This window comes from Vicugna pacos, chromosome 16 (assembly GCF_048564905.1).
Source record: "Vicugna pacos chromosome 16, VicPac4, whole genome shotgun sequence".
NCBI lineage: Eukaryota > Metazoa > Chordata > Mammalia > Artiodactyla > Camelidae > Vicugna > Vicugna pacos.
In genome coordinates this window covers 45,632,021-45,650,882 of record NC_133002.1, presented here as the reverse complement: position 1 = coordinate 45,650,882, position 18,862 = coordinate 45,632,021, and the positions used below count along the sequence as shown (strand labels likewise).

At 56.6% G+C, this 18,862-nt stretch overlaps 1 protein-coding gene across 3 annotated transcripts; it reads right to left on the bottom strand.

The window, feature by feature from the left end:
• Positions 1 to 1,350: 1,350 nt before the first annotated feature.
• On the bottom strand, positions 1,351 to 18,859 carry PLCD3 (phospholipase C delta 3). Of its 3 annotated transcripts, none has more exons than XM_072939159.1 (16): positions 18,103 to 18,859; positions 14,550 to 14,756; positions 9,149 to 9,310; positions 8,794 to 9,022; positions 8,321 to 8,450; positions 7,920 to 8,148; positions 7,512 to 7,596; positions 7,096 to 7,240; positions 6,270 to 6,422; positions 4,870 to 5,007; positions 4,594 to 4,744; positions 3,646 to 3,762; positions 2,845 to 3,011; positions 2,536 to 2,671; positions 2,263 to 2,412; positions 1,351 to 2,068 (listed from the first exon to the last, which is right to left on the bottom strand). In XM_072939159.1, exons 1-16 carry the CDS (start codon positions 18,251 to 18,253, stop codon positions 1,980 to 1,982), a joined length of 2,439 nt encoding a protein of 812 aa, XP_072795260.1. In that variant the 5' UTR covers positions 18,254 to 18,859; the 3' UTR covers positions 1,351 to 1,979. The 3 variants fall into 3 exon arrangements, with proteins under 3 accessions (XP_072795260.1, XP_072795259.1, XP_072795261.1); XM_072939158.1 differs by having other exon boundaries at positions 7,395 to 7,596; positions 18,103 to 18,858; XM_072939160.1 differs by lacking the exon at positions 14,550 to 14,756 and having other exon boundaries at positions 7,395 to 7,596; positions 18,103 to 18,854.
• Positions 18,860 to 18,862: the final 3 nt, after the last annotated feature.

Below are 18,862 nucleotides of genomic sequence, written 5' to 3'. Positions count from 1 at the left end.
CCCCTGGGATCATCTGCGAGGCCTTTTCCTGACCCTCTTAAACCCACAAATTGTGTCTTCCCCACCCCAGACCAGCTCACTCCAGCTCCTGAAAGCGTGGGCCTTAGTTCTTGCCCTTAGATTTGGGCTGGGAGAACACAGCCCTGTGGGTGGTCTCCACCCAGGGCCTCCCTGAATTACCAGCTGCCTTCCTTCTTTGCCCCCACCTCCCATATTCAGTTCCTGTTAACTTCCCTGTCTTAATGACTCTCGCTTTTTCAAGGCTATCTTCCCAGCTTTGGTGATCTTCTGGCATTAAACCCCTTCTCTTGCTACACCACACGGGAGAAGAGAAGTAGAATGTTCCCCTGACACAGGCCCTCAGCCCAGGCCTGACCAGACCTGGCCCTGCGGGGGCCAGGCGGCTCTTAATTGTCCTTCATACTCTTAACGCTGGACTCGGCCTCACCGTACCTCCCACCATGGGGCTGCAGTTTGGCCCCTGTGTACTGGGTACCCAGACTGCCCAGCCCAGTGGTTCACACAGTTCTGTACAGGGGGACTTCTGGGCCCCTTTCAGACACGAATTCATCAAAACCAAATGCCACTCTCCGCATAAACTGAGAGCACGGTGAGGCTGTCACTTCCTGCATCAGGTCATGGGGTTGCAAGAAGGTGGAGGCAGCCGAACCCTCCCAGGCCCTGGGTTCTCTGGGGGCCAATTCCAGCCCCCATCCCCTGCCCCAGGCCACCCTCTGGGAACTGCTGCCAAGCTCTGCCCTTGGTACTGTTGCCTGAAGGAACCCCAGATGCCAGGGCTCATAATTAATCCCAGAAAGTCACTTTTCTGACAGGCTTTCTCTGGATCCTGTCATCTGGTGTCTGGACACGCTCTCCCAGCATCTCTGGGGGACCTGGTGCAGCCTGCTGATTTCCAGGCCTTGGTCTAAAGACTGGTTGGCTGTAGAAGGAGAGCCCCAGGTCCCTGGGGTTTGTCTACTCAGCAGACAGGGGCTTCAAACCCAGCTGAGCCTGGAAAGCTGGGCTCTCTATCTGAAGTCCCTCAGAGTCCTGTCCCCACCCCTTTTGGGGCAGAAGCCCACCCACCTGCTCTCTACTCATCCAAAGCCCCTGGTGTGTGTGGGGGTGGGGTGAGGCTTGTGATTTGGTGTCCTCAGTCTTGTGATACTGGCAGCGGCTTTGAGCCAAGAGCAGGAGTCAAGGCTATTTCGAGCTGTGGCATCTCCTCCAGCACCCCTGGCTGTCTTAGACAAACAGCCCTGCTGTGGGAAGGGTCCCAAGGGACACTCCCCCTGCCCCTTCCCTCCTTATAGGGTATGGCCTCAGAGGTGCTGGGGCGGGTGGCAAAGGTAAAATAAACTTGCTTCTTTATTTTTAAAATAGTCTTTTTCTACTGTCCTCTCCAGGGGTCTTCTATGACACAAGTTATAAAACCGACTTCTGGGTTTCCCCAGGACCCCTGCCGCCCTCTCCCTGCTTGCTTTAACAAGGGAAGGGAGCACAGGTTCACGAGCTGGAGGGAGGAGCCCAGGAAACCCTGGAGGGGGAAGGATGGTCTTAGTGGGTGGCTAATGCCTGGAGACAGGGGCAAGGGGCCGGCTGGACTCCTTGCGGGAAGGAGGCTGGGATGGCCCCACTGTGGAGCAGAGAGTGGCTAAGGACTCACGTGTCCTGCTCCCCAAGTCTCCTGGCAGCAACAGGCCTGGTTCTTCACAAGCCATGACGTGACAATGGGTGGGCTGAGGCCCCAGGTTGCTGGGGCCATCTCAAGGCCTAGGGAGGAGATCAACTGCCTATTCTTCAGGAGGGGCCGAGGCAGCCCTCAGCACCCAGTAGAGACCAGAGCCTGGCTTGCAGGCTGAGTGGGCAGGCTGGAGGGGGTGGCTCTCCCATCACCCCTCCACTCCAGGGGAGGAGAGGGCCTCCACCACAGAATGCATACTGGCACCTGTGGAACCTGAGGTGGGTCAGCCGTGTCCTCAGAAGCGCTGGATACAGATGTGGACAAAGAGCGTGGCTGGTGACAATGAGGCCCCATCCTTGGAAAGCAGGTGGATGTGGCGGAACCCTGTGGGGTGGGTAGCCAGGCATCAGCTTCTCTACCTATGGCCCTGCGGGGCCGGGCATGTGGGGGCATAAACCACATCCCACCCCCAGGGGCTGGGCCCCAGCTCAGGGTGGGCAGGCTACTGGAGGAAATGGGCGGCACACGTGAACAGGGTCTTGGAGGCCCAGCCCCCATCCCTTTCCACCCCCACCAACCTTGCTTCAGGCTGTTGAAAGGCAGCGTAAACTGGCCCACAAAGTCATTGGGGGAGGTGGAATCATAATCTTCTACCACGAACCGCACCAGCACCAGCTCCGGAGCCCGCAACTGGAACTGCAGGGTCTGCCCCCAGCGGGGGTTGAAGCCTAGGGCGCAGGCCTGGCAGTCAAGAGCTCGCGGGGCAGCCTGCCCTGCACCTCCCTCCCTTCTCTGCTGTCTGTCCCCAGCCCTCCGCCCCCACCGCCCCCCTGCACCAGCAGGGTCCCCACCATTGTTGAGCACGTAGTTGGTCTCCTTGCGAGCACAGTCGGCGGGCACCCCGTGGATCTCAATGCGCACCAGCGGGTCCACGATGGAGTTTGGCTTCTCAGCGTTCAGCTTAGGCAGCTGCTGTGCAGTCAGCACCTGCAGGGGATGAAGGGAAGCCTCAGCTTGGCCCCGTCAGAGAAGGAGGCCCCTGGCCCTCACACCAACCCTCCCACACAAGACTCAGAAGTGAACTTTCCTCACACGAGTCGTCCCCAGGCCTCTGCAGAACTAGCTCTGACCCTGGGTAGGGTGTGTTCCAGACTGCTGACCTGGATGGTGAGGGTGGTTCTGGGGGGTCCAGGACTCTCGGGGTCAAAGGTTGTGTCGGGCTGCCGCAGACAGGCGGGTTTCAGGACGTAGCCACACTGCCCGTTGATGAGGAAGCGCCCAGCATTGAGGTCCATCTCATAACCTGGCGTCTGGAAGTTCAGGGCCACTGTGGACACAGCGGGGGCAGGGCAGGGGCTCTTAGTGGTCCCCTCTTCACTGCTCAGTTTCAGGGGTCTGACTGACCTCCCCCCAGACAGACCTTATAGAGAGAGGACCCAGGGTCCCACTGCCTGGGTAGTGCTGCCCCACCCCCACCATGGCGGGGGGGGGGTACAGCACCACACAGGGAACCCAGCCCCCTTAAGGCTGGAGGGAGGGGCTGGGCCTGGGCCTGGGCCAGAGCCAGGGCCCAAGGAAGCCAGAGGTTTCCCCGCCTATCCACAAGGGGACTATACTCCTCTCCCTTGGCGATGCTCAGCATCCCTCCAGAGCCCACCCTCGTCAGTGCTGACTTAGTGGGGACTGCTAGGGGTGTGTGTGCGTGTGTGTGTCTGTGTGTTGGGGATACATGGGAGTGGAAGTTGTTAATTTCCACCTTCATTAAAAAAATGTGATATTTTATAATATCAACAAACAAGCCTGATTTGTGTTTCCCCACTTACCTTGCTGACAATTTTTTTAATGTTATTATCAACAAAACCCATTTTCCCCACCTTCTGGAAAGCTGTGTGGCTCCATCAAGAGGCCACCCCTGCGAAGCAGCCCCCTGCCCACTCCCTGCTTCTGCTGCCCCCACTCACCCAGCTGACAGCCCGAGTTCCACATCTCCTGGGGGCTGTAGTTGGCAGAGTTCATCCGCAGCCCCAGCGGGTAGACTCGGGTCAGTTGTTGGGCATTGTGCCTGACGAAGCTGTTCCCTGGGGGAGAGTAGGGGCAGGACTGTGATGGCCCCTGGGGACAGTGTCCCTCAGCCGGTGCCAGAGCCTGTCACCTCCCCTCCCCTACCTCCAGGGACATGCTGGGAACAGGCTAAACACACATCCCCAGCTCCCCCTACCCCCAATCCTCCTCTCTGATGAGGGGGTGAGGGTCCTCACAAAGAGTCTGCTGAAGTCCAGAGAGGGGCAGGGACCCCCCCCCCCGCCACAGCCTGCCACTGCATCCCACCCCAAATCCCCACATTTCTGACTCAGTGGGTGGGGCACCTGGCCTCAGGCTGACATCCCCTGCATTTCATCACTCATCCCACAAGCACTTCCTGTCGATCATGCCTCCAGGCCTTGGTACAACCTGCTCCTCCTGTCTGGAAATCCCCTCCCCTCTTTACCTGGCTGCTTCCTCCTCATCCTTCAGTCAGGTGTCTTCTCAGCCGTCACCTGCTCAGGAACCCTTCCCTGATCTCACCCTTTCCTGCTGGGATCCCCAGCCTCTGTCATGCCTGACTGATGGTGCTGCACTGTAATTATCCGTCTGTGTCTGGCCCCACCACTAGGCTGTGTGCCTGGGGAAGGCATACAGCAGCCTCCCTCCTCCCTGTGTCCTCTTCCCTCCACATACACTTGGCCCGGTGCTGGGCATGTGCTGGGCACTCATCCCCTCAGCCCCTCTCTGGGGTCCTCCTGATTTTTTTACTGTCCTTGAAGCCCTTTCAGTCTCTTTTGTGGATCAACATCTACCCCACCCCAATCAGGAGCCTACATGTCCCCACTGCCCTCCTGCCCCCAAATGCCCAACGTCCTGGTTCCTACCTGCCTCTCGGATGAGCTTCTTGGCCTTGCGCTCGCTGAGGGAGCTGACCTGGCAGGGCTGGGGCGGGGTCGGGGCCGGGCGCAGGGTCCGCAGGCGGGTGGCACAGCAGTACACTGCCAGGGCAGACAGCTCCGGGGAGATCTGCTTGGCCTGGGAGACGAGCCTCAGCGGGGGTCCGCTGGATCCAACCCACCGCCTCCATCCTCCTGCCCCAAGCTCCACAGTGGTACCAAGCCCGTGCCTAGTCCGGGATTGGCCCAGCCAGGCCCACTCACCCGCCGCCTCTGCTCTGCGGCCCCCGCCTCCTCTTCCTCCTCCTCCTCCTCCTCCTCCCGGTCTGATAGAATTCCACCATCCTCTTCCCGAGCAGCTGGCAGCTTCTTCCCTTTCACCAGGACCCGGCCTTTCAGCTGCTGTAGAAGCCAACATGGAAGAATTAAGCTCTCCTGCCCCTATGTGGGCTGGTTGGTCTGTCATTCAACCACCACTGGGTGAGGGGCTGGCTGGAGGTGGTGAGCAGGGAATGGGGACACAGCTGAGTGACGTTTCTAACAGGAAAAAACCTATAAGGGGAACAGCTTATGAGGCTATCCACAGGGGACCTGCTAATGAGGTCCCTCCAAGCATCAAGATATAACATAGCAGCCAGTACAATGAATGAGGCAGCTCAGGGCTGAAAGAGGAGCCCTCTTTAAAAAACATTTCATATGAAAGAAGTGAGTGTAGAACATGTGATCACATGATCTTCTTTATGTATCCTTTGAAAGAGAAGATAGCTATGTATATATGTATATATGCATGGAAAAGTCTTGAAAGGATACACAAGATACCACTGAAGATGGTTACTTCATGGGAAATAGGACAGGGTGAGTCTGAGTGGAGGGAAAACCATTTTTCATTGTTGTATGCTTTTGTTGCAGCTCCATTTTTTCTTTTACCATATGTATGTGATTTTTCATACTAATAAAAAAAATCAAATCACGCACAAAGATAAATCAACATTCCCTGCATATCTGGGATTGGGAGTAGGAGGAGAGTTTTCTCAAGGAGCCCAAAAAGGACAAATGTCCTGAGGGGGCAGATAAAATGCTTGGGGGCTTGAGAGGAAAGAAGAAAGGATCGATAACTGAATCACTATGCTGAACACCAGAAACTAACTAACAACACTGTAAACCAACTACACTTCAATTAGAAAATAAGAATACATAAAGAAGAGGAAGAAGAAGGAAGGACCACTTCTGGCCAGAGAGCTGAGGAAGCTGTTAAGGCCACAGAAGAGGTCCTTGATGCTGAGCTAGAACTCTAAGCAGGTGGCTTCTGGCGAGCACAGGTGGCTGGAAACGGAGCTCCAGGTGAAGACAATGTCAGCCTTCGAGGTGGGAATGGCCAAGCCTGCAGGGCCTCCGTGGGCAGGAGGCAGAGCAGGGAGGGCAGGGCCAGGTCATGGAGGGCCTTCCACGCCAGGTGAGAGGGTAGGGTGTGTCTTGTCAAAATGCAAGGCAGACAAGTGACAAGACCGTGGGGCGGCAGATGTCAGATGAACAGAGAAGCAGGGGAAGGTTAAGGCGGAGAGAGGGGAGGGTCCTGCACAAGGAAGGTGGCATGAGCGGAGGTGGATGGTGGGCCTCAAAGCCAGACCCTCCCCCCATCCAGGCTAGGGGTCTTGGAGTGTCACCTCTGGGGACGGCAGCTCTTCAGGGTTGTGGGAGTCCAGCACCTGCGTCACCAGCATGTCCCCCAGGATGGTGCGGAGGTGGCGGGCCATGGCAGCCTGCTGCTCCAGCCCACAGTGGTTCTCAAGGGACAGGATGACGGGGTATGGGGACAGCTGGCAGGGGAGGAGGCAGCAGCTCAGAGCCACTCCCCCCTCCCCCACTGGTACCCTGCTACACCCCACCCCCACCCCCTTCAAGACAGGCAGGCAAAGGAGGGCTCTGGAGAACCCACCCTGGGGAAGACTGAGTCGGTGGGATGTGGGACACACCAGGGTCAGGGTGTACGTGGAGAGGCAGAGGTCATATCTGGGGCCTTGGGAAGGGATGGCCTGTCTGGGGAAATGAGAGCAGCTGCAGGAAACTTTTTATTTTATAAATGCTCTTTATATATTAATGACATTGATCATATCATTTAGGTTGCAAACTTTTCATCCCAGCCCATCATTTGTTGATGGTAAGATGTGTATAGCTTTGCAAGTTGAAATTTTATGTAGATGCAACGTTGAGCTTCTCTTTTATGCCTTTCTCTTTGTGAGTCATGATTAAAATGTCCTTCCTTACCCACAAGGTTTTCTTCTGGCAATTCTGTGATTTTAATACATTTACTAATTATGAGGGTAGAAGAAGGGAGCCTCTTACCCAGCTTTATTCTACCTGATTGGCAAGTGGTCCCAGCCATACTTGGTGAAAGTGATTCTCTGGGCAGGGGTTTCTTTTGGAGGAACAGAGGGTGGCTGGGCTCACTGCGAAAGCTCTAGGGTGGGGCCTGGGGTTCCTGGGGCTCACCATGAAGGCGTGGTCACGCACTGCCTGGATCACATCTCGGAAGAGGATCTTGGAGGTGAGGGTGTGGCCATGGTAGATGACCGGCTCCCCTCCTGGCCCCTCCCAGCAGTCCAGTTCCACACAGCGGCATCCCTGGGCAAAGGCCCTGTAGATGGATGGACAGGCAAGGTGTCAGAAAGCAGGGCAACAGGCAGGCCCCAGGTAGGCTCCAGGAAGCCCACAGTGGGAGATGAGCCCCATATGCCCCCCAAGCTGGGCTCCAAGACATGTTCACCCCCACAGTCCCCCAACTATGGTACCTAACGTAGGCCTCAGTGCTGCTGGGCCCCCCAATCTGAGAGTCAGTCAGATAGGTATTGTGAGAGGAGGAGATGAAGTAGTGGGCGAGGGGCTGGTCCATGTCCTGGAACACGCACGTGTGGGCCGGGTCCAAGGCAGCCCCCTCAGGTGACAACAGGTACATCATGAAGCCATCCAGTGTCATCAGCTCGTGTTGCTTGGCTGCAGGAATGGGCAGAGGAGAGCGTCAGGCCACAGAGGGGACCTTCCCATGTCTGGCTGCATGCCTTAAAGCTCATTCAACTTAGTAATAATGAGCACCTGCCTACTGACTAGACTCTACATATCATTTAATTTCAACCCAACACCGTGAGGAAAGGACATTACTATGCCATTTTACTGATGTGGCAGCTGGAGGCGAGGTAACCTGCCAAAGACGGTGCCCACAGCCAGTAGCAGCAGAGACCACTTAGCTGGGAACCTGGACCTGTCAGAGGCCAAGCCCCAGGCTATGTTGGCCAAAACCCCATTGTCAGATCCCTCACCTGTCTCGTTGAGCTCATAGGTGTGGATGAGCTGTTGGGCACGGGCCAGCGTGGCACCATCCTCACCCTGGTCCTCCAGGAACTCCAGCAGCTCAGGGGCGCTAAGCACACGGTCCTCGCCCGAGTACCGATAGAAGATGTCCTCCAACTCCGGGCGTTTCAGCAGCCGCCGAAGAAACTCCTCGATCTCAGTCCCCTCCAGTCGCTCGTTGTTGGAGTGGTCACACTCCTGGAGTGAGTAAAGAAGTTTCAGGAGAGGGTAAAACGCTACCCAGGCCCAGATGTGGCCTTTCTGCAGAGAGGCCACTCTCCCCAAAAAAGCTGGGGGGTGGGGGGTGAGAGCTGGTGACTCAGATGCTCGGGGAGGACAGAGCAGAGGTCAGAGGGGTGGCAGTGCCCACCTTGAAGAGGCGGTAGGCGTACATGTCATTCATGTCCACGTTGACCATTCGGAGCAGGCTCTTGATCTCCTTGAAGCTCATCTTACTGTCCTGGTTGGAGTCTGCCCGGTGCAGATAGGAGTGGATCCAGGTGTGGGTGCTCAGGAAATACCAGCAACCGGCTGGGCGCCGCCCCCGGCAGTCGCGTAACTGACTGGTAGCTCACACCCCCCACTCTGGGGGCTCCTGGGTTTGGGGGCTGTGCTTTCCCCTCAGCCTGTGGACCCCCCTGGGCACCACAGCTGTGTCCTCCGGGACCCGCGCTCCCCAGAGACAGGAGGCCGCGTTGCCACCCTCAGTTCTGAAGACAAGGGACTGTCTCAGACCGTGGGCTCCCTAAGAACGAGGCCATGCCTCCCCTGGGCCTGAGGTCCTCCCGGGACAGAGCCAACCCCGCTCCACGCCCGGGCCCGCTGCGCTCTCTGGGAGGATATTGGTCGAGGCGCTCGCGCTGGCTCATGGCCTCAAGGCGCATGCGCAGCTTGGCCAGCCCGCGCACCCAGCGCTGGGCCTCCTCCGCCGTCGGCGCTGCTAGGTCCAAGTTCTTGCGGCTCCCCTTGAAGGCGATGGTGAGGCAGCGCGCTGGCTCGAAGGCACCCCCGAAGCGCCGAAGGCCCTCGGACTGGTGGCCCTCGCGGACGGCCTCGATGTGCTGCACGAAGACTGCGGGGAGCGACGGGACACGAGCGGCCGGGTCAGGGTGCTGGGGCCAGGCCCCCACTATCCCCAACCCGATACTGTCCCCAGCACCCCCACCCCCACCCCCGCACCTGCCCAGCCCCAGCTCACAGATGTGTTGCGATGGTGCGCGCGGGATGCGCCGCTGAAACCACACGCTCAGGCCATCCTCCTGCAGCCGGTACAGCCTCTCCTTTTGCCACGTTCTCGAGCGGATCTTGCAGAGCCGGGAGCCCCGCAGCATGGCTTGCACGTCCTCATCTTCAGTCAGGCCTGCGGGGGCAGGGGGCCATGGGGCATCCTGGCCGGACTTGTCCGACCCTGCCTGCCAGCTCTCTCCACCCTCCTCCTAGCTGGAAGCTGCGGCCTCCCTCTCGAACCCCTGCAAACCCTTTGAGGTCACTTTTCCTCTCCTTGTAATATGCCCCAGTACCGGCGTTGGCTCAGGCTTTTTGGCCTCAAGGCCTGTGTTTGGTGTGTCCCACCCAGGCCCACTCTCCTCCCTGCCAAGCAGCCTCCCCTGGAGGCCCTCAGAGCAGAGCATCTACTCAGGCAGCAACTGGGACTCAAGCCTCACTAAAGGTTACCCTTTCTGCCGCTCCCCTCCATCAGGGCCTCCAGCCTTCAAGCCCAGAATCTGCTATCAACAGCCTTTCCCCTTGACATGAAACTCTGACCATCAAGAGGGTAGTCTCATTAACTTACCTAAATCTTTCTTGCTGCAACCCAAGCTCCTCTGCTTTCCCAAAGACAAGGGAGGACAGCAGAGGCCACTCTGGCTCCCAGGTGACAGGCCAAGCACACCCAGCCCATCCCTGTCTTGGCCAGCCTGAGGCTGATCTCCAGATGCCCTGGTGAGGTCCAGCCAAAAGCATGATCTCCTGTGACATGTGGTACTTCCCCTTACCCAGTCACTGTCACACCCCATGTAACCCCTCATCCCACATGTGTTCTCCGGTCACAGCATCCATATTCTTTAATAAGATAAAATGTTTACAAAGTACGTACTACATACCAGACCCCACTCATGTATAAACACATAAGAAAACAAGTGCAGATATGCTTCAGGAACTTGCCAGAATTCCATGGGTGGGAAGCGGAAGCAGGCTTCAAATCCTGGAGGTCAGGCTCTAGCACTGTCACCCTTGGCCTCTACACTGACCCCTCTGCTCCTGTTTCTATTCACCCTCTCCCCACTCCGGGCAACCACCCTGGGCTTGGGGGGGGGTAAGAAACAGCAGATTTAAATTCAGGGGTCCGGGGAGTCAAATCCTAGTTCTGTTATTTCCCAGTTACACGGCCTTGGTGGTACCACCCTGTGATGGCTCTAAGCCTCATGTTCTCCATTCATAAAATGGAGACCACAGTAATACCTGCTAGGGAATCTAAAATTCAGTCAAGTTGCTACCCATCCTGGTGGGGCCACACCCTGTTCGATTCACCTCAGCAGGCGTCAAAACCAAAGGTTTATGAGCCAGGGGATGATAGAATGTGCAGGAACCAGCCAAATTGTAGGGTCCAAGGCTTTTGCAAGGGGGGTAGCCAGGAGTGGATGAGGGCCCAGAGTTTCCAGAGAACCAGAATCTGGATTTATATGTGAAGCCTCCAGATTTTTCAATGTTGGCAATTAAATCAAATTGAAACAAAAAGCCCTAAAACACCACTGCGTGGGAAAAAGGAAATAGGATAGTGCTTCTCTTCCTCCCTTTATTTTAATAAGCTCCCAGTACTGGGTTCAGCCCAACAGCCCCTGCCTGCCCACCTGCAAACCCTGACCTAAAGAATCAAGTCTAAATTCCTGGGTCTTCCTCTCACTCTCTCTAGGAGCTTTTATGGGATCCTTCTCCTGCCTCTTCCTCACAATGGAGTCCTTCAAAGACCAGCTCAGATACCTCCTCCTCCAGGAAGCCTTCCCTGATTTGTCCTCAAATAGGCATTCTCCTTCCCTGACCTCCAACATTTTTTACTTTAATTAAAATGCCCTGCCAAAATTGTAATTTCAGTGGACTTTAATAAAACCCAGCACTGGAATATCCTCACCTCAATGCTTGTATCAGAGCCAGGCTACAGCCAGTGTTTTCTGAAAGGGGAGGCAGATGGACAGAGAGCTGGGGGACTAAGTGCATTCTAGCCCCAGCCCTATACCATCTGTCCCAGTTTCAGGGCAGAGGCCTGTGGTTCTCAACCCTGGCTGTGCATTAGAATCACCTGGGGGAGGTTGTAAAACCCATGACCCAGAGATTCTCATCCAGGAGGTGCAGGTTGGGGGTTGGGCATCTGTATGTTTAAAAAGCTACACTGTGACTTTGAGGACAACTGTGATTGAGAATCATGGTCTCAGCAGCAGGAGTAGAAATCTGTTATCTTTAAGAGGCTGTGGTCAATTTGTGACCCTAATGGCTCCAAGGGGTCTCTAAAGGTTTAGACTGTGGCCTTCTGGAAGGGTCAGTGCCCACTCTGGTGCCACCTAGCCAGGAAGGGGAGGTGGAACCCTCCTTCTTCCAAAGAGCTGGAACATGGCATGTGCCAGGCCAAGAGACTCACCAGATCGTCAGCCTCCTACCCCCACATCCAGGCAACCTCTGAATTCTCTCATCCTGTGGATGGAGGCAGGGCAATCAGGGGAACCTGCAGGGCCACCAGGACTGAGTCCACCCCTCCTCTACCTCCTCAGCTGTGGGAAAGGGGACTCCTAGCTCCTGTGACAACAGGCTTTTCAGCTGGGGCCACCTCCCCTGACCCGGCCAGTCCTCTGGTGCCAAGCCCAGAGCTGGTGGGGGGAGGTGGAGAGGAAAGGGGCTGGTGAATGACTAAGGCCGGAAATGGAGGTGAGTCACTGACAGCCTGCTTTGTCCAGAGTTTTCTGCAAACAGGACAAGAAGAAAGACAGCGAGAACCCCTGACCAGCCCCCAACCGGGACAGGTCCCACGTTGAGGCGGCCCCTGCTCCTGGCTGTCACTCCCAGCTCCCCAGGAGTCTGTTTGGGGAAGGAGTGACATTCTATTCTGCCCACTCAACTAGCACTGGTGCCCAGATCACACTGCCCCTTGGACCACACTGTCTCCCGACCCCACTGCTGGGGGAAAAAGCCACACGGAATGAGGGTGACATGCCAGGCCAGGCCAGGTGCTGAGTCCCTGGCTGGGTGCCTCTATTTCTCCATTACTTGAGCTTCTGAACCCTGGGGTAGTGAGGGGTCTGGGGTGTCAGACAGGAAGGGCAGGACCAATAGAGGTAAGGGGGGTAAGGTCAGGAGGAGGGCCCAGGCCCCAGGCAGTGATGTTGGGAGGGGCCTGGCTCTGTCCACCCACCCAGGAGACATTTATAGGTCCTGCCAGACCCAAACCCACAGGTGTTTTCTTGACCTCACTGCTACCTGCTCAGAGTAGGTGCACAAGCTGCCTGCCTCCTGTGGTTTCTGTGGGTTCTCTATCCATCTCTGCCTTGAACCTGGAGCTGGATTGGGCCAGCACCATGACCAACTTGACCAAGCAGGTAGGGGAATAATCATGAAATAATAGTAGTAAAAATGAGGACAAACAATAGCCAAAATGTATAAAGAACCCAAGTGTCCATCAACAGATGAATGGATAAGCCAAATGTGGTATATACACACAGTGGAATATTGAAACGGATTTGATATTACTTACACTTCAATTTTTAAAAATTCAGAAACAGAAAGTAAATTGGAGATTACCAGGGGCTGGGGAAAGGGCAGAATGGGAGATTGTGGCCTAATGGTTACAAAGTTTCTGTTTAGGGTGATGGAAAAGTTTTAGAACTAACACATCATTGTGAATGTAATTAATTCCACTGAATTTCCTGCTTAAAAATGGCTTAAATGGCCAATTTTGTATTCTATTATATTTTACCACAACTTTTGGAAAATTAATAATGCAATATGCCAGAAATCACTGTCCACTTTAAATGGCTGAATGGTATTGTATGTAAATTAATTCTCAATAAAGCTGTTAAGGAGGCACGGAGCAGCTAGCCAACTTGTCCAGGGTCATGGGTCTGTAAGTGGTGGAGTTGGAATACATTGCGAGTTGGGGAGGGTGGGGGTGCTAAGCCAAAGGGCTCTGTGTCAAAGGCTGAAAGGAGCACACAGAGCACTCTGTGTGGGGCCTGTCCACAGGGGGCACCAACAAATGTTAATGAAGAAGGAAACCAAGGAAACCGAGGCAGTGCCCAGTAGGGAGGAGGGACCTGGGTCTTCTGCTACATCTGTGCTTCTCAGTCCCGTGGGCTCCAGCTGGTTCCCTCTCCTGCCCAGCCCAGCTCCCTGTTGTTAGCTGGGCCCAGACACCTTCCCTGGGCGGACTGCTGATCTCAGCCTCCAGAGAGAGGCCAGGAGGTGGTGAGGAATGGGCAGGCCTGCAGTTTCCCCAATGACCACCTTCAGCCTGGGCGGTTTGGGTGGGGTGTGATCTGGGGCCTGAGCAATTTTGTGGCTAAGTCTGGGGACAGCTCAGTGGCAGAGCTGGAAGGGGCTGTTGGAGGCCAAGTTCATGTCTGGTTCCCACTCTCATAGATGGGCCACTGATGATCAGAGAGGACAAGTCGTGTTTGCTGAAAGCAGTGTGGGTCAGCCAAGGCAGGATGGACCCAGGGGCTGTGTAGGAGGCAGGCAGAGGCCAGAGCTGGCTGGTGGCAGGAGTAGGAGACGCTGTGTGGTCATGGGGTGTGTATGCAGAGAGCAGGGTGTGTAAGGAATGAAGATATGTGTAGGGGGTGGTGTGTGCATATAAGGTGTGTACATGTGTATGTGTATGGGGTTGGCGGGTAGGAGGAAGGTGGTCAGCTTGGGGTAGAAACTAGGCAGTGTGTGTGTGTGTGAGAGTGTACATGAGCCAATGCACACTCAGGAAGGGCACATGGGGCTCCAGCAGGAATGTGAGACATGCAGGGAACAGCGACAGCCGACAGCGTCATGCCAATGGGGGGAGGGGAGGAAGAGCAGCTTTTCCCGGTGACTGAGGCTATGGGGCTCTGGGGGCACAGGCAATGATGAGGACTCTCCAACACCTTCCCACCTGAATTCTTGGGCCAGCCAGTAGTCCCAGCACGTCAGGTACCAAGAGTGTCCCCCTCGCCCCAGTTGGCTGCCACACCCAAGGCTAGAGCCCAGCAGAGCTCAGAGCCAGAATCCATAACATTCCTTAAAGGATCAACAAAGTCAGGAAAGGCAGGCGGTGCTTCCCCTACCCCAGCGGACACAAGGCAATAAAGGTGGCAGCACCCTTTTCAGCAGGGCCAGGCCAGTTGTGAAAGCCTGTTTCAGGGCAGAGATCATGAAGGAAGGGGGTGCTCCTGAGAGCTGAGGAAGGAGGAGAGGTGAGGGAGGCCAAAAGGCATCACACAGTGAGCCCCCTAGTCCTGCCTGGCATGTGCTGGCGTGAGTGACCTGGAGGGCTACCCAGCCCTCCCCACCACCCAGGCACCTGGTGGGACTTCTGGCTGCTCTGAAGACCCCCACCTGCCAACCTCACCCCTGGCAGCCCCACTCACCCTGCAGGAGACGTCCTGGGCAGGCCATCGGGAGAGTCCACTTGCCCTGTGGCCCCTGGTGATGTGTGCAGACCAGGGAAGGGAGCAGATTCTGCCCACTCAGTGCTCTGCTCCCAGGGAGGATTAGAGGCGGGGTGGAGCACTGGAGGCACAGGGACAGATGGGGGCTCTGGGAAGATAGGGTTGCCAGATCAAATTCAGGATGCCCTGTTAAATGTGAATTTCAGATAAACAACAAATAATATTTTAGTATCAGTATGTCCAAAATTATTTGTTGTTTATCTGAAATTCACACTTAACAGGGCATCCTATATTTTTTTGGCAACCCTATGAGGAGGACACCCCTGAAGGCTGGCAGAGCCACTGTGAGGGAGGGGTGTAGCAGGCTCCCCCATCCTGGCATAAATCACTCATTCATCTACGGTGTTAGGAGCATGGACTCTGGGTTCAAATCCTCTCTTGGCTACTTCCCAGCTTTGAATCCTTGGCAAGTTACTAAACCTCTCTGAACCTCAGTTTCCTCACTTGTAAAATGAGGCTAATGGTTCTACCTGCCCCATACAGTTGTGACTTTAAAAGAGCTAATATGTGAAAAGTGCCAGCACCTTGCTGTAAAGGTGTTAATTAGTATTCATTAATTCTGGCAATAAAGAGCCATCATTGAAAATGATGGCTTTGGCAGCAGAGGGACAGTGCTGCCTCTTAGCTGTGTGGCCTTGGCCAGTTACTTCACCCCCTCCTCCTGGGATTTCTCTTCTGTAATGTGAGGACAGAGCAGCACCTTTCCAGGGGGTAGTGGGGGTGGCCAAGGATTAAGCAGGATCTGGGCTAAGGCGAGCTCAGCGCTGTGTCTGGCGCTCACTGGGCTCCTCTTCTTGCTGTTCAACTGTTCCCTGACTTCCTGGGGGCAGGCAAGCCAGCAGCCCAGCCTGGGGATGGGGATGGGTGCCCCCAGAGGACTGGATCCCAGGCTACACAAATAACTCCCTCTCAATGTGGGGGCTGCTCTTCCTCCCCTCTCATCCTGGTTCCCCGCAGTGTGGCCCGAAAGGCCCCTGTTTTTCCTTGGGCCCCTCTGAGTCTTTGACTCTGAGCCACGCACTGCCCTAGTCTCTTGACCGGATCTGAAATGAAATCTGTTCTCTGTTAGCCTAAGGGGTGTGGTCAGGCAGTGACAAGCGAAGCCCTGAGGATTATTTCAGGAGAGGCAGCTGTGGGTCGGAGTGGAAGCTAGCCGGGTGGCAGACCTAGGGCCTTGGCCTTGACATCCTGAGGAGCTGGGCCAAGTCCACCCTGTCCCTGGACTCAGCGAGGCCTGGAGAAGGGCATTTCCCACAGACTTGACATTCCTCTCTTTCGTCAGTCACTCAGCAGGACGGTGCAGTGGTGGGGAGGGAGGGTGGCCCAGAAGACATTCTGACGCCCACATAGTTCCCTACAGTGTCACTGTGACAGGGTGCCCAGAGCTCCCGTGCAGTCTGACTCAGCCAAAGGGTGCTGAGTCTTGGACTCCGCTGTAATTTGTCTACAAGTGTCCCCTGGCACTACACCGTATGCTCCCCCAGGGCAAGGCTCTGTGCTCTTCATCTCTGTAGTCCCAGCCCCTGGCATAGCGCCCTGGCTCACTGATGGCACTTAGCAAATAATGTGTGTGAGTGAAGAGGCAGACAGGTGTGCAGGAGCATGACCTCAGCCCTCCACAGCATCCACAACCCCCACAGGTGGCTGACTCCCAGGGCTGCTTCTTTGGCCTAACACCAGCCCTTGGCTGTGTCGGTGGCACCACAGCTCCCCCTGGCCATCCCCCTCTCCCCAAGCCACTGCCCCTTAGCCCAGAGAATGACACTGCCACTGATCAGACAACTTTCAGATCCCGCCGACTGCAGAGTCCAGCCCAATCTACGTCCCTGTGGTTCTGGAATCCATCTCAGCTGCATCAGCCCACATCTGAACCCCACTATAGCTTGCCTGTCTCCTTGTTTTACCTCCACCTTCATCCAAGCCACCCCTACTCTACACAACACCTGCCTCTCTCCTCCTGCCTGAGACCTCTCCCAGGCTCCTGCTGCCCTCCAGAGAAAGGCCATAAAGAGGGGTCTTGATGATCCAGCCTCCACCTGCCTCTCCCTCTTTTCCTCACCCCAGTCTCCTTCCAGATCTGGGGTACAGCGGGGCCCTCACTGGCTGCCCAGCATCTCACTTGCCCCTCCTTTCAGAGCCCTGTTTCTTTGCTTCATTGTCTGACATCCATGCTGGTGCTTCAGCTCTCTGAGGGCGAGAACTGTGTCTGTATTGTTCACCGCTGAACCCCCAGGGCAGAGCATACTACAGTCACTGGATAAATGTTTGTTGAATGCACATGTAATTGATGGAGGGTAGAGCAGAGATCACGTCTTCCTTCTCTGTGATGAGAGTGCCAGGCATGGTGCTCAGAACATAGTCAGAGCTCAATATATTCAGGTCAAATAAATGAGAGAAGGTAGAAGGAAGAGCAAGGAGGTGGAGAGGCAGTGGTAAAGAGAAGGCCAGTGCAGCAATCGGGACCCCTGATTTTTGCCCAAAGATTCACGCAGGTCTCCTGGCAGCCCTGCTCTTCTGTTCCCTCAGCCCCACCTCCGACCTCTCCATCGTTAACTATTCTACCGACCGCTGCTCCACTACACCACTTCAGTCTTATATACTTTACATTTTATAAAATAATCTCACGCATACACCCCCTCGCTCAAGCCCTCAACCACCCAGTCAGTCCCACTTTGCCTAGACTCTGAGAGGGTGCCAGCAGCAGTGTGGGGCCCTTTCCTAGCTATGTGGCCATAGACAAATTCCTTGCCTTCTTGGAGTCAGGTTCATCTGTGAAATGAGGATTATACTTATTTGCCTCTCAGGAAGGTGAAGAAGAGTGAAGGTCACCACATCTGTAACCACCCAGCGCCTGCCTGTGTCTAGGAGATACCTCCTGAACCACAGTTACATTCCTTCCCCAGTGACTTCCCCCAAGACTGAGAGGGCAGCTCTGGCTTTTTGACTCCAAGGTCAGTCTTCTCATCACTTGGACCAGCCCTACCAGTGCTGTGTGGCTGTTGTAACCCCAGTGCAGGCTGCAGGGTTGGAGGGCTGGCTTGAGATGCCAGCCCCTTCTACAACTCTCACGCCCTCCTAAGGGGGCCAAGAACCCAGGATGCCCGGGGGGGGGTGCCCTAGAAGGTGTTGGGGAGGGGGCTAAGGATACCTCAAGCCTGTTCCTCTCCACTCTCCCTGCCCTCTGGAACCCCAGTCTGCGCCCCTCGCCCAAACTCCCACGCCACACGTCCCGCGGGCGCCTCCTGGTGGGAAACAAAGGCCATCCCTGGAGCCTCTCTCGGACCCGGGGACCTGGCGTGACACCAGGTGCGACCCACCTACTGGAACGGTGCTGGCATTCCTCCCCTCACCAGATTCCCCACAGCTCCACTGGGAATCCCACGAATAGCTCGCCGGAACACCCCGACCCTCCCTGTCTTAGCCCTCCGGGCCCGTCCGCTCCCGCCCCGCCCAGCCCTTGCCGCTCACTGACCCATCTTCTTCAGCGCCCGCAGCCCGGGCCTCTTGGCGCCGCCGTCCTGGGATGCGGGTGGAGACGGGAGCGCGACAGGCGCTGCGACTTGGGCCAGCACCGAGGGCTCCTCGGGTGGCTGTCCGCGGCTCCTCCAGCGGCCGCACAGCATGGTCAAGGGGCCGGGGCCGGGCCCGGGGCTGCGCGCGGAGACGAACGAAGAAACTTAGCGGCCTCGGGAGGGAGTCGGGAGGAGGAGGTGTCGGGAGGAGGGAGAGAGGGAGGGACGAGGATCAGGGAAAGGAGGGACCGGGAGAGAGAGGGCGGGGCTGAGGACGGCGCGGGGCCGGCGCGAGGCGGCGGCGGGAGGGGGTGGTGACCCGGGGCGGAGAGCGGTGACCTCGCAGAGGTTGGGGGAGGTGGCCTGGCCCACGCCCCCGAGTCTCCGCGTTCGCCCCCGGCTCCTGCGTCCGCCTTCCCATTTTCCGAGCGATCCTCGGATCCCGGCCCTATTGGTGTCCAGAGCCCCCGTGGTGAGGAGGAGGCCTCTGAGGCGGCGAGGTCTGCCCTCTGGCACAGATGCCCTCTCCCTTCCCGGGACCCTGACTCAGTGCAAACTCAGGACCCCTTTCCACCCTCCTCTTCCCCGTCCCGCCGGGAGCCAGACAGGGGACCAGGTCTGCTGGCCAGCTCGTTATGGGCCTAGGGTCCGGGGGCCCGGGAAGCCGATAGAACCCCGAGAGCTTAGCGGGGTGGCTGGGCAGCCCGAACCAGAGGAGTG

What these genes read in the sequence shown, in the direction of transcription:
- PLCD3 (XM_072939158.1), bottom strand. Translation starts at nt 18,253, where the DNA reads ATGCTGTGCGGCCGCTGGAGGAGCCGCGGACAGCCACCCGAGGAGCCC. An exon ending in CCCAGGACGTCTCCTGCAGG is followed by an intron (nt 9,311 to 14,549) that starts GTGAGTGGGGCT and finishes CTGCCCCCGCAG; the next exon opens with GCCTGACTGAAGATGAGGAC. An exon ending in GAAGCTCATCCGAGAGGCAG is followed by an intron (nt 3,763 to 4,593) that starts GTAGGAACCAGG and finishes ACTCTCCCCCAG; the next exon opens with GGAACAGCTTCGTCAGGCAC.